Source organism: Bubalus kerabau, chromosome 3 (genome assembly GCF_029407905.1).
Source record: "Bubalus kerabau isolate K-KA32 ecotype Philippines breed swamp buffalo chromosome 3, PCC_UOA_SB_1v2, whole genome shotgun sequence".
In the NCBI taxonomy this organism is placed as follows: domain Eukaryota; kingdom Metazoa; phylum Chordata; class Mammalia; order Artiodactyla; family Bovidae; genus Bubalus; species Bubalus kerabau.
The window spans coordinates 145175111-145188947 of NC_073626.1; the positions used below are offsets into that span (position 1 = coordinate 145175111).

The 13837-nt window shown below is 40.3% G+C and overlaps 1 protein-coding gene across 5 annotated transcripts in view; it reads right to left on the bottom strand.

Annotated features, from left to right (window-relative positions):
* The window catches only part of ICA1L (islet cell autoantigen 1 like), a 57786-nt gene extending 50030 nt beyond the window's left edge, over positions 1-7756 (bottom strand). For 2 of the 5 annotated variants that reach the window (XM_055573148.1, XM_055573145.1), the window contains exon 1: positions 6910-7078. In XM_055573148.1, the coding sequence (XP_055429123.1) occupies positions 6910-6929 (20 nt within the window). In that variant the 5' untranslated portion in view covers positions 6930-7078. Of the gene's footprint in view, positions 1-6496; positions 6703-6909; positions 7079-7598 lie in introns of those variants that run through there. The other 3 variants (XM_055573146.1, XM_055573149.1, XM_055573147.1) reach the window with 3 other exon arrangements.
* Positions 7757-13837: the final 6081 nt, after the last annotated feature.

Below are 13837 nucleotides of genomic sequence, written 5' to 3' on the forward strand. Positions count from 1 at the left end.
TGGTGGTCCAGTGGCTAAGACTCTGCACTCCCAATGCAGGTCACCCAGGTTCCATCCCTGGTCAGGGAACTAGATCGTCCATGCTGCAACTAGGAGTTCTCATGTCACAACCACAGATCTCTCATGCCATAACAAAGACTGAAGATCCCATGTGCCACAACTAAGGCCCAGCACAGCCAAGAAAAGAAATAATTGTTTTAAAAAGGCAGAAGACCTGAATAGACCTTTTATCAAAGAAGACATACAGATGACTAACAGGCTAATGAAAAGATACTCAACATGGTTAAACATCAGGGAAATGCATATTAAAATTCCACAATATCACCTCACACCTATCAGAAAAGTTTCCATAAAAAAAGAATACATACAAAAAATACTGGGGAAGATGTGGAGAACAAGAACCCTTGTACATTGTTGGTAAGAAGATAAACTGGTACAGTCATTGTCAAAAACAGTATGGCAGTTTCTCAAAAACACTAAAAATAGAACTACCGTATGACCCAGCGATTTCACTCCTGGGTGTATATATCAGAAAAAAATAACACTAATTTGAAAAGAGACATGTATCCCAATGTTCGTAGCACCATTGTTCATAGTTGCCAAGATATGGAAGCAACTTAAGTGTCCAGGGCTTCCCTGAAGGCTCAAAAGGTAAATAATCTGCCTGCAATGTCGAAGACCGGGGTTCAATCCCTGGAGCAGGGAATGGCAACCCACTCCAGTATTCTTGCCTGGAGAATTCCATGGACAGAGGAACCTGGCAGGCTACAGTTCATGGGGTCAGAAAGAGTTGGACATGACTGAGCAACTAACACTTCTACTTCCACTTACTAAATGTCCATCAATAGACAAATGGATAAATAAGATATGATATTATACATACAATGGAATACTATTCAACCATAATAAAAGAATGAACTTTGTCATTGGCAACAATATGGATGGACTTGGAGGTTATTTTGCTAAGCGAAATAAGTCAGAGAAATACAAATACTGTATGGTATCATCTATAACTGGAATTTAAAATAAAGCAATCTAGGGAATATAACAAAAAGGAAACAGACTCAGATATAGAGAAAAAAACTAGTGGTTACCAGTGGAGAGAGGGAAGAGGGGAGGGGGAAATAGAGGTAGGAGATTAAGATGTAAAAACTACTATGCATAAAATAAATAAACTGCTGGGATATATTGTACATCACAGGGAATATAGCCAATGTTTTAAAATAACTATAAGTGGTGTATAACTTTTAAAAATTATTGTACACTTGCAACATATAATACTCTACATGAACTATATCTCAATTACAAATAAAATTTAAAAATCCCTCTATTCATTAAATCAGGTTCCCAACGAGAAAAAAATTACCACATTTCATAGCACTGATCATTCAGATATGACTCAAATCAAATCCCTTATGATTATACAGTAGAAGTGACAAATAGATTCAAGGGATTAGGTCTGATAGACAGACTGCCTGAAGAACTATGGATGGAAGTTCATGACATTGTACAGGAGGTGGTAATCAAGACCATCTCCAAGAAAAAAAGAAATGCAGAAAGGCAAAATTGTTGTCTGAAGAGGACTTACAAATAGCTGAAAAGAAGAGAAGTGAAAGGTAAAGGAGAAAAGGAAAGATATAGCCATCTGAATGCAGAGTTCCAAAGAATAGCAAGGAGAGAGAAGAAAGCCTTCCTCAGCTATCAGTGCAAAGAAATAGAGAAAAACAATAGAATGGTAAGGACTAGAGATCGCTTCAAGAAAATTAGAACTACCAAGGGAACATATCATACAAAGATGGGCAAAATAAAGGACAGAAATGGTATGGACCTAACAGAAGCCGAAGATATTAAGAAGAAGTGGCAAGAATACACAGAAGAACTATACAGAAAAGATCTTAATGACCCAGATAACCATGATGGTGTGATCATTCACCTAGAGCCAGACATCCTGGAGTGTGAAGTTAAGTTGGCCTTACAAAGAAAGCATAAAGAGGTGATGGAATTCCAGCTGAGCTATTTCAAATCCTAAAAGATGATGCTGTGAAAGTGCTGCACTCAATATGCCAGCAAATTTGGAAAACTCAGCAGTGGCCACAGAACTGGAAAAGGTCAGTTTTCATTCCAATCCCAAAGAAAGGCAGTGCCAAAGAATGTTCAAACTACTGCACAATTACACCCATCTCACACTAGCAAAATAATGCTCAAAATTCTCCACGCTAGGCTTCAGCAGTACGTGAACCAAGAACTTCCAGATGTTGAAGCTGGATTTAGAAAAGGCAGAGGAACCAGAGATCAAATTGCCAACATCCATTGGATAATAGAAGAGCAAGAGAATTCCAGAAAAACATCTACTTCTGCTTTATTGACTATGCCAAAGCCTCTGACTGTGTGGATCACAACAAAGTGTAGAAAACTGTTTAAGAGATGGTTATACCAGACCACCTGACCTACCTCCTGAGAAACCTGTTTTTAGGTCAAGAAGACAACAGTTGGTACAGGACTTGGAACAATGGACTGGTTCCAAATTGGGAAAGGAGTATGTCAAGTCTGTATATTGTCACCCTGCTTATTTAACTTATATGCAGAGTACATCATGTGAAATGCTGGGCTGGATGAACCACAAGCTGGAATCAAGACTGCTGGGAGATATATCAATAACCTCAGATATGCAGATGATACCACCCTTATGGAAGAAAGTGAAGAGGAACTAAACAGCCTCTTGATGAAAGTTAAAGAGGACAGTGAAAAAGCTGACTTAAAACTCAACATTCAACAAACAAAGATCATGGCATCCGGTCCCATCATTTCATGGCAAATAGATGAGGATACAATGGAAATAGTGACAGACTTTATTAATTTTCTTGGACTCCAAAATCACTGCAGATGGTGACTGCAGCCGTGAAATTAAAAGACGCTTGCTCCTTGGAAGAAAAGCTATGACCAACCTAGACAACATATTAAAAAGCAGAGACATTATTTTGCCAACAAAGGTCTATAGTCAAAGCTATGACTTTTCCAGTAGTCATGTATGGATGTGAGAGTTGGACTATAAAGGAAGCTGAGTGCAGAAGAATTGATGCTTTTGTACTGTGGTGTTGGAGAAGACTGTTGAGAGTCCCTAGGACTGCAAGGAGATCAAACCAGTCAGTCCTAAAGGAAACCAGTCCTGAATATTCATTGGAAGGACTGGTGCTCAAGCTGAAGCTTCAATAGTTTGGCCACCTGATGTGAAGAACCGACTCACTGAAAAGATCCTGATGCTGGGTAAGACTGAAGGGAGGAGAAGGGAACAGAGGATGAGATGGTTGGGTGGCATCACCAACTTGATGAGTTTGAGCAAGCTCCAGGAGTTGGAGATGGACAGGGAAGCCTGGTGCGCTGCAGTCCATGGGGTCGCAAAGAGGCAGACATGATTGAGCGACTGAACTGAACTGATAGCACTGAAGCCAAAGAATAAATGTCAGATACAATGAAGTCTGCATTAAAGAGGATGTCCAAATCTGACTAGCATCTCCTCTAATCTGAAGCAGGTTCGATTTTGGCAAATTGAGTAGGTTCTGAAGAACAATTCCAATGATTCATCACTAATTTGAAGACGTGAATTCTTGTGCAAGCACAGCCAGACTTAAGGAGACAGTTTACTTGGCCTGTCTTCCTATACTATCATATGCTTGCAAAGAAGACTACTGAAGAAGAGATCATTGTGTTTATGGTGGGAAATGATTCTTTTAAGCTCTTCTGGTTTCTATGAAGGGCAGTTTTCTATAAATATTCCCAGCCTCTTGCCCTTTCTCTCCTACAGTGAGAAACCTGACTGGTGAATTAACCACTGGTCCATATTTCTTGACTGAGTAGAGCTAATCTATCAAGCCAGAGAATTAGTGAATTAGGTCTTTTTTTAAACCTCTAATCCACCACTTGCAACCTAATCAGAATGAGGTAAAAGTCTTAGGCAAGTCTGTCTATTATGAAGACCCAAACTTTCCCTTGAGCGGGCTATTTCAGGTACGGACTAGGGGACAGAAATATTAAAAGACCATTGATATGATACACATTCTCTAACAGTTCTCTCAATATTAAAGTTTATCTCCATCTTCCTAGGTCTTGACCACATCTGAATTGGTTTCAATCTTAAGGGATAACAAAAAGGTGAGAGGTATTATGTACTGGGCTCCCTAAACCCTACAATGGCCAGGGTGTTTTTAGTTCTGCCTGCCAAGAGGCAAGGCATGGCTGCAGAGAAACAGAACGAGCTGGTAGTGAACCTTGCACAGCAGACAAAAGCACCCTAGAATAACCACAGATTTATCAGTATTCACCTGCCTCTGGAATCAGTGACTACACATGCTAAGGGAAACCGCTTAAAGAGAACATATAAAAACTGTCCCCAAGAAGCCAATTAAAAAAGAGATCACAATAAGGTACCTATTCACCTATGCAGCCTCTGAAACTGTTATTCCAAGGTACAGGGATATATAATAAACTACTTCCACTACTCTTGGGCAAAAAACAGGCCAGAACAGAACTGTTCTTTCCAGGAATAACATGCAAAATAAATAACATGAAAAAGTAGCACTACAGGAAAAGAAAGTGAAACTGAAGTCACTCAGTTATGTCCAACTCTTTGTGATCCCATGGACTGCAGCCTACCAGGCTCCTCTGTCCAGGGAAGGGTACTGGAGTGGGTTGCCATTTCCTTCTCCACGGGATCTTCCCAATCCAGGGATCGAAATCGGGTTTCCTGCACTGCAGGCAGACACTTTACCATCTGAGCCACCAGGGAAGCCACAAGAAAAGAAGGAGGGATCATAATACGAGAAAGGGGAAAAATACATACATCTGAAAAATTGCTTCATACAACAGGTTTAAAGAAACACTGGTCTGCCTGAAGATAAATGGACCAAAACTCCATAAAAGAGATTATTTTAGTAAGAGCTAAAGGAAGCTAAATATATAAAGAAAAATAAGAAAAAAAAAAAAAACCCAGAGAACTCAAAACTACATTAGAAACAATTCCAAGTAGAATAGATACTTCAGAAAACTAAGTTAATAATACTGATGACAAACCTGGGAAGATCATTCAGAATGAAGATTATAAGATAAAGGTGGTTTGATTTAAACAAAGTGGTTAGACAGAACAAAATGATGTATAGGTTTGGAATATAAACAATTGAGATCTAATCTAAGTAATATTCTTGGACAGAGAAAGAGATATATGGAAAAGCCAAAATATTCAAGAATATAAAGCTGAAAACTGAAGGGGTTCATCGTGTTCCAGGAAAAATCAATACAGAATGATCAAGAATAAGATATACTGTGGAATGTTGCTGAATTTTAAGGGTAAAGAAAGAATGCTACTAGGATCTAGACAAAAAAAGAGGACCACCTACAAGTTAAATTATTTATCCTGACCTCAGGCATCTCCTCAGCCACATTAGATTATGGATAAAAGTGAGACTGTACAGTGCTGAGGGTAAAAGAATATGACATGGAATTTTCTACATAACTGTAATACAACTGTAATGGATATATAACATTTCATTTGTATGGATGTACTATAATCTACTTGACTGGTCTATTATTGACAGATATTTAGACTGCTTCTAGAATTTTATTATTTCAAACCATGCTGAAATTAATAAACATATATGTATTATTTAAAATACATGTAAGTGTACTATAAAATTAATTCCTGGACAGATAAGGGCTGAATCAAGAGTTTACGCATTAAAAAAACTTTAAACCTAAAGTGATATTTGCAAATGAGTCAACAAGGGGAAAAAATCATCATCATAATAACACAATAAAGAATTACATAGAAAGCAAATATTGGATGCGAGCAGAAGTTTGAAAAGTCTGACTTCAGAAAAAAGGAAACACGTAACAGATGAAAGAAAAACACAATGGAAAAGGGGAATAAGGATGTTATATAACAAAAGCCAGTTCACATGAGGAAATCTTTCCAGTCACAGACATACTGAAAAGTCTTTCACACACCCCATCTGTTGTTGTTAAAAATTTAAAGGAGGCACAATGAGTAATGAGAAAGGTAAACAACAAAGGAAAAGGAAAAATTTTTAATAAAGCATGTACTATCACACAATGAAATATTTGACAGAGTTTGACAGTACAGTAGAACAAAACAATACTGCTTTATATCTTATATTTAATATTTTGTCCTAGTTCAGTCATTAGTATAAATTTTATTGCTTTATAGTAAATATTTCTAAAAAAAATATGGCTTCCTAGTTTTTCGACCAGTCTTAATGTTTGCAGTTTTTACACTTCGGACTGGCTGATCTCTGAGCAACCACCTAACCCTAACATTAATTACTGTTAATTAGAACAATGTCTTGCACATAACTGTTTCAACGTCAAGATGTACAATAATTTTGCACTATTAAATACATAAATTTCAAAGCATACTGGATATGTCAGGCAAAGACGAATACAAAAGCGACTAGAAAGTTTAGTCATATCAAAAATATATACATACCATTGGATGATGTTTATTTGGCCAGTAAATTATGAGTATAATTAACTCCTACTAAAGGATGAGGCACCTGTGGCTACTGCATAAATATTGATGTGAAGATCATTAAAGGAATATCACCTTACAGTGCGTTAACTGAGTCAGAACCAAATCAATACATACTTAAAAAAAACCCCAAATCATGGTTAAACGTTATCTTCCCAATAAGCTATTCCACAGTGATCCATAGTTTATGATAGCTTTTATGCTCCGTGCATCAAGATAATCTATAACTTGAAAAATAACCCCACCCCCTCTACCGGCAAATCCACACCATCGCGGGTTAATTGCCAGGATGGATTTTTTTCCCCCCCCTCCCTTCTCCATTTTTCTCAAAGCATCAGGTATTTAACTGCTGACAGCACTTGGGCACTGACCAGGTGATCCAAGTTTCCATGACCGCCTAGGATCGGTCCGTAACGCTGGAATAAAGGCCTCGGGCTGCAGGATTTGTGCGCCGGGACTCTCGGCAGGTCCTGCCGGCCGCACTTCGTCTTAAACCGCGCCTTTACTTAGGTTGTGTTTTTACCCATTGCTAGCCATTTAATTTCTAAAGAAGACATTCCCATTACAAAATAACGACAGGAAAATAACAAGATAAAAAGGAGGTCAGCAGGAAAGCACCTAAAGGCCGGGAGCATCTGCTTCTAATGGAAGTGACTTCCACCTTCGACAGAAATCACTCAATCAAGCCTCAGGCCCCGGCGCTCCTTCGCTCCCCGTGGGGAGCGTGGGCGGGACTCCCTCAGTCCCGAGGGGACGCAGGCAAGCCTAAAACCACTGCCAGCCCGATCTGCCCAGAGTAAGCCCGGAGGAGCTCGGCCAGGACCTCGTCCGGGAGGGAGGCCGCAGGGGCCGGGGTCCCCAAGGGAACCGGGAAGGCCGGCGAGGCCCCGAGAGACCGCGTGCGCGCGTGGCGGGCGCCTCCCGCTGGCGCAGCCACCCAGGGGCGTCGCCATGGGAACCAAGGGTTTGGCCTCGGGGCTCCGGTCGGCCGGGGAGGGCGCGGCCCTTCCGCCACCACGCAGGATGGGAGGCCGGGGAGGCCGCCGCCGCCGACACTCACCTCGACGCCGGAGTCGCGACGCGCACGTCCTCTGCCGCCTCGGGTCCCGCTCAGCCGCGTGGGGGTCGGTTCTGGTGCCTGTTCCTGCCGCCGCCGCCGCCGCCGCCGCCGGGGCGCTCCCGCAGCCGGTGCCCCTCCGCACCAGAGCGTGGAGGTGTCGGGCTCCCGCCGCGGGAGGCGGGAGATTTAAACGCTGCGGCCTGGCGCACGCGGGAGCCGCGCTGCCCTCGGCGCCTCGGCCCGGCGTCCTCCGCGTTCACGCCTCTCGGGCTCCCGCCAAACCCCGACCCACGGAGGCCCCAGATCTTAGCTGGTTCTTGAAGAAACTCCGGGACCCTCTCTGCTCCTCCTTTCCGGAATCCCTCTAATAAAATGAAATGACAAACACCAAATCGTTAGAACAGCCGTATAAGGTACTTGAGTGGGCGCCCTCCGAGGCGTGGGGAAGTAGGGGGAATTCTGCGCTCCTTTTCTGAGCCCGGGACCCCGCCGCCTCCCTGCCCTTCTGCACCTGCGGGCGCTGCGCTGCCACCCCTGCGGGTACAGAAGCTTCTGAGCCCTGGTCATCCCTGAGTCCTCGGGCACTTCTCATCACGCGTGGCGGCACGCGGGAAACGTTCACGTACTGTATAACTTATTTGAAAGTGTAAAGAGAATTAAGTCAACGATTTAATAACTGACCTGAGATGCACATTTGTGCCTGAGTGCTCAGTAGTGTCTGACTCTCTGCGACCCCATGGACGGTAGCTCCTCAGTCCATGGGATTTTCTAGGCAAGAATACTGCAGTGGGTAGCCATGCCCTTCTCCTGGGGATCTTCCCCCCGCACCGAGGGATCGAACCCCTTCTGAGCCATTGGGGAAGCCCCAACTTAACCACAGTTTGTCATAAATTAATCTACAAGAATCAAAGGTTAAATTTGCACCTAAAAACCTCAAGAAAAAATATTGGAAATAAGGCAAAAGTAAAATTCTGTTATTGGTAGAAGATAATTTAAACTCAAAGTGCTTTCTTTTTATTTATTTATTTATTTGGTTGCCCTGGGTCTTATTTGCGGCATGTGGTATCTTTAAGTTGTGGCATGTGGGATCTAGTTCCCTGACCAGGGAACAAACCTGGGTCCTCTGCTTTGAGAGCATGATCTTAGCCACTGGACTACCAGGGAAGTCCCAAAGTGCTTTCTTTTTAAAGGTTAACACAAGTTATCAACTTTAAAACTTTACAAAATATGAATTAGTCACAGCTGTGACATATGGGCTAGCAAGGAAAAAAACTTGAGGTGGTAACTAAAGTCTGTAACATTATGAAACATTATGAAAAAAAATTATGAAAAAAAAACGTAAACACGGGGTGAGATTCTAGAATATTATTACAAAGTACTTAGCTTAAAAATCTGTGGGAGAAAGGTTTTATAATAAGAAAAAGGGTAAGCTATTTATACTACAGAGCTAATTTGGACTGAAAATTAAGTCTTTGGACCAGGAATTCTAACCCTGAGATATATGAGGTTTCAAGGTGAATACATGAAATAATATGCAAAAATTTGGCTTTTTTTAGAAAAAAATCTTCAGCTTTCCTCAGAATCTCACAGTCCAGATCCTTAAAAAGGTAAGAGTTATAATTTGGCAAATATGATGTTGGCTGTAATTCCATGGATCTTTCCTGACTCAGGAGTCCCTCCTAAAGCCATATGTCTACTCGCAAATTCAACTACTCTACTGTATTTACCTGCCTGTCTCTCCATCAGGTGCTTCTCCATATGCATGTCCATAGCCTTATCTATTAGCACAGTGCCTGATGCACACTTCCTTACGAATGAATGTTTATTCAATTAATAAATGAACAGAAAGGATAGCTAACTAACAACTTAAGTATACAATGTTAATTACCTAAAAAGAACTGAACACCTTTCTCCCCAAAGAATAAATGCTTCTAACGTGGTAAGCAAGATGACTTCAAAACTGTTACTATACAGCATAGTAAGTTTCTTGGGATATTTTAGAAAGTGCTTATTCCAACTGGATGAAGTTTAACTCAAGAGGATATTCAACTAATAGCTTCTACAGGTCAACCTGAAGCAGAGAAAGGGCCTCCAAGGAACACAGTAGGAAGTCAGGGCAATGACTCTAGAGCCAAAACTGTCAGTTTTGCTCACTTAATTAGGGAAAATTACCAAGGGATATATCAATGTCTCTGAGCCAAATAATGTAGCATTTACACATCACTTTTCTTTACAGGTCACTAAGAAAAGTGTGCAGGTGGGAACACAGTATAGGAAAGGTGTCAGCAAGCAAGGTAGAGCTACTGACACTTCCTGGTCAGCAATCAGGTCTTCTCACTCATGGTGTTGGATTGATAAGAACTATTTAAATGTCCTTGTACAAATCCCTTAACAAATGAGGCAGCAGCAGTAGTTAAAATTTAGTTTTTCATTAAAAGAAAAAAAAACCTTTTTTATAAAATGAAAGGATTTAACACTGTGAAAATACTTTATATGGGAGGGTTTAATTTCATTAAGAAGTGACATTCAGAGAACTGCTATTTCATTTCCTTCAACATGCTAATAGATTTATCCCAGGATAAGCAATGTTTTCCTCCATTTCAGGCTTCCACAATCTAACTAGAAAAGCGGACCATTAGATGGCTTGGAATGTGGAGATCCACAATCTAGGATCCCAACCTGGAGTCCAGATTTCCTTAGCAAGCAATGATCTTTACTTTTATTTTTGCACCATCAAGCAAGCCTCTGGTTGTTGTTCAGTTGCTCAGTCGTGTCCGACTCTTTGCAACCCCATGGACTGCAACATGCCAGCCTGCCCTGTCCTTCATCATTTCCTAGAATTTGCTCAGATTCATGTCCATTGAATTGTTGATGCTATCCAACCACCTCATCTTCTCCCCTTCTCCTCCTGTCTTCAGTCTTTCCCAGCATCAGGGTCTTTTCCATTGAGTCTGCTCTTCACATCAGGTTCAGCTTCAGAATCAGTGCTTCCAATGAATATTCAGGGTTGATAAACCTTTAGGATTGACTAAAGCATGGATTAGGATTGATAAGCCTCTGTTAACATCCCAAATAAAACATTAATTGATATGAGAAAACACATTAAGACTTCTACCCTCTTGTTTTATTCTTAAGGATTAGGGACCTGTTGAACCTGATGTCATGAAGCCTGATGCCATGGAAGTAGCTCCAGTTCTTCCAGGTGTTCCACTTTCTTTGTAATCTGATTTTATCAAGGACGTCAGAAGCAGCAGGTCAGTGGCAGTCAGTCAGAGTGTGGAGAATCTATCTCCCCAGATGCTCATGCTAGTAATTACTTACACATGGCAAAGTGAGTATGCTTACTTTCCCATACTGCATTTTTATTGATTCAAATAAGGCTAGAATTAGTATTAGGGAAATGAATTGTTTAAAATGTGAATTGTTAGAGACATAAAAAGGTATTTCTTCCTCCTGAAACAATCATTGAACTTTATTTGGTGTTAGTAAGTCCCAGGCATATAGCTATACATAGAATTGAGATGTTGTAAACTTTCTATCAGATTGTACCTAACCAAGATCATTTTCCTGTAGTCTTTATTATTTGGAAACATGTCCCTGATCTCTGTGACTAATTGGTTGTACACCTTCACACTAGATATTTAACCTGTTTGGGTTGAGGTTTCCTTTAACATGAATAACATGATAATTAAAATTGATACAAATAACAGGATAATTTTCAAAGTTCCTATTTTGCTTATATTTCACAATTCCTATGTGAAAATATAGCAATGGATCTTGAAAGTACACATTTACATATTATTATGCTAATACATTGAGTGGTATACTAAAATTGAGATCGTTCTAAAGGCAAAAACATGCAAAGCTGAATATGGTAATTTGGTACCAAATAAATGCCCCTTATATTTGTATACAATCTTTCTTTTATCTAGGTGAAGACATTTTTCCCACTTACTCTTTACATGTATAAAAAAAAATTGTTCTTATGCATGACTTAGGCACAATTTGTATGATTAAGAGCTTGAGCTCTAACTGAGATAAATCCAAATTCAGATTCTTATTCTGCTCTTTACTGGCTTCATGAAATTTGGTCAAATAACTTGACCTCTCTAGCAAATATTCTTCTTTAAATAAAAATCTTTTGCTTTTTTCCAGGGAATTTTCTGGGGCTCCAGTGGTTAGGATTCAGTGCTTTCACTGCCATGGCAGGGGTTCAGTCCCTGGTTGGGGAACTAAGATCTTGCAAACCCTGCAGTGCAACCAAATAAAATAAATCTTTTAGTAGCCATGTCAGAAGATTGTTACAGAGGGATAGTTTTTGCTGTTTTTATAGACACCACCGGAAGATAATACACTTCCTCAAACTTGGGAACCAATGGAACTAATATTGGAATAACGATAGTTAATCTAATTATATTAAGCCAAAAAACCCCTTTTCTACTAAGCTACATTAAAGATATATTTGGCTTCTGTAACATAACAATAAAACATGAATATGGTTACTAATAGAAGACTACGATAGTCAAAAAATGTCAGTATTAAAGTGACTTAACAAAATTCCTGCTGATTTTATACCTGGCAGTTTCTGATTTGCAAAGTTTGGATGTGTGTGTGTGTGTGTGCTCAGTCGTGTCCGACTCTTTGTAACCCCATGGATGGTAGCCCGCCTGGCTCCTCTGTACCTGGGATTCTCCAGGCAAGAGTACTGGAGTGGGTTACCATTTCCTTCTCCAAAAGTTTAGAAAACAATCACTTGTGAAATGAAACCTGATTCTAATTAGTGGCTTTTTTAGTAAAACACTAATTGAATACCCTTGCTCATGCATATTGTTAAAATGTCATTTTTTCCCCCTTTTAAGAATAGAAGGTTTGGTGTGTTTGTGTAGTTGCTCAGTCGTGTCCGACTCTTTGTGACCCTATGGATTGTAGCTTGCCAGGTTCCTCTATCCATGGGGATTTTCCTGGCAGGAACATTGGAGTGGGTTGCCATGCCCTCCTCCAGGGGATCTTCCCAACCCAGGAATCGAAGTGGGATCTCCTGCATGGCAGGCGGATTCTTTACCAGCTGAGGTACCAGGGAAGCCCAGAAGATATGGTAGTATATAACAAAGATTAATATTTCTCCTTATAAGCAACTGATTTTTCAAAACTATAACATTGGCCAACCCAGTACACCAAAATAATTTTTATAAACAGATTTAAATGTTATCAGAAGTTCCCAGATAGTTTCAGTTTGTAGGGCTGTTTGTTCAATTATGTGTATTTTATGTCAATTTAAAATTTGATTTGTACTTTCCTCCTGATAATGCTAAGAAGCATTCCAAAATATTATGCATTGTTGACAACAGTTCTAAAATGGTCATTCTAAATTCAAAGAATATGAAAAAAACCATTGGTCATCTATTCATAGAAAAGCTATTATATCATTTTATATAGAATAAAAATCTTAAGTAACTAAAATTTCTACTCTAATAATGTCTAGGTAATCATCACAGCCAGGTTTTATTTTCAGTTTCCAATATAGGAAGATCATCGTCTTACATAAGACCTGGAAAGCAGCTTTATTTAAGAGGAAAATAAAACTTATTAGCAAATGAAAATATTATGCTCACTTTCTGCCACAAGGTATTTCTGAGCTATCATTTCTGATCTTTCTGGCTTCTTCCCCTGCCAGAAATAAATTCCATCTTCACTTTCCCAACCAATTATCTGTCCAAATCTCGATCAGATGTCACTCTTCTACATGCCTTTCTTGGTGGCCACTTCGCTCTCCACAAAAATAACTGCTCCTTTCTCTATGCTTTCTTTCTACCTTAGATTCACATCTTTCTTTGCACTTCAGGATACTGTTGCAACAAATTTTTAATTGAGCATCTCCCATGTGAAAATGTGATCTTTTTGAAGGTAGTCTCATAGCTTATACATTTTCCCCCCTTCCCTCCACCCCAGCAGAGACCCTGGTACATGGTAGAAGTGAAGTGAAGTCGCTCAGTCGTGTCCGACCCTTCGCGACCCCATGGACTGTAGCTTACAAGGCTCCTCTGTCCATGGAATTTTCCAGGCAAGAGTACTGGAGTGGGTTGCCATTTCCTTCTCCAGGGGATCTTCCCGACCTAGGAGTCAAACCTGGGTCTCCTGCATTGCGGGCAGACACTTGACCATCTGAGCTACCAGGGAAGCCATGGTAGAAGGTCAGCCTTATTCCTTGGACTGACTTCTTCAACAATTAGAGTATATTT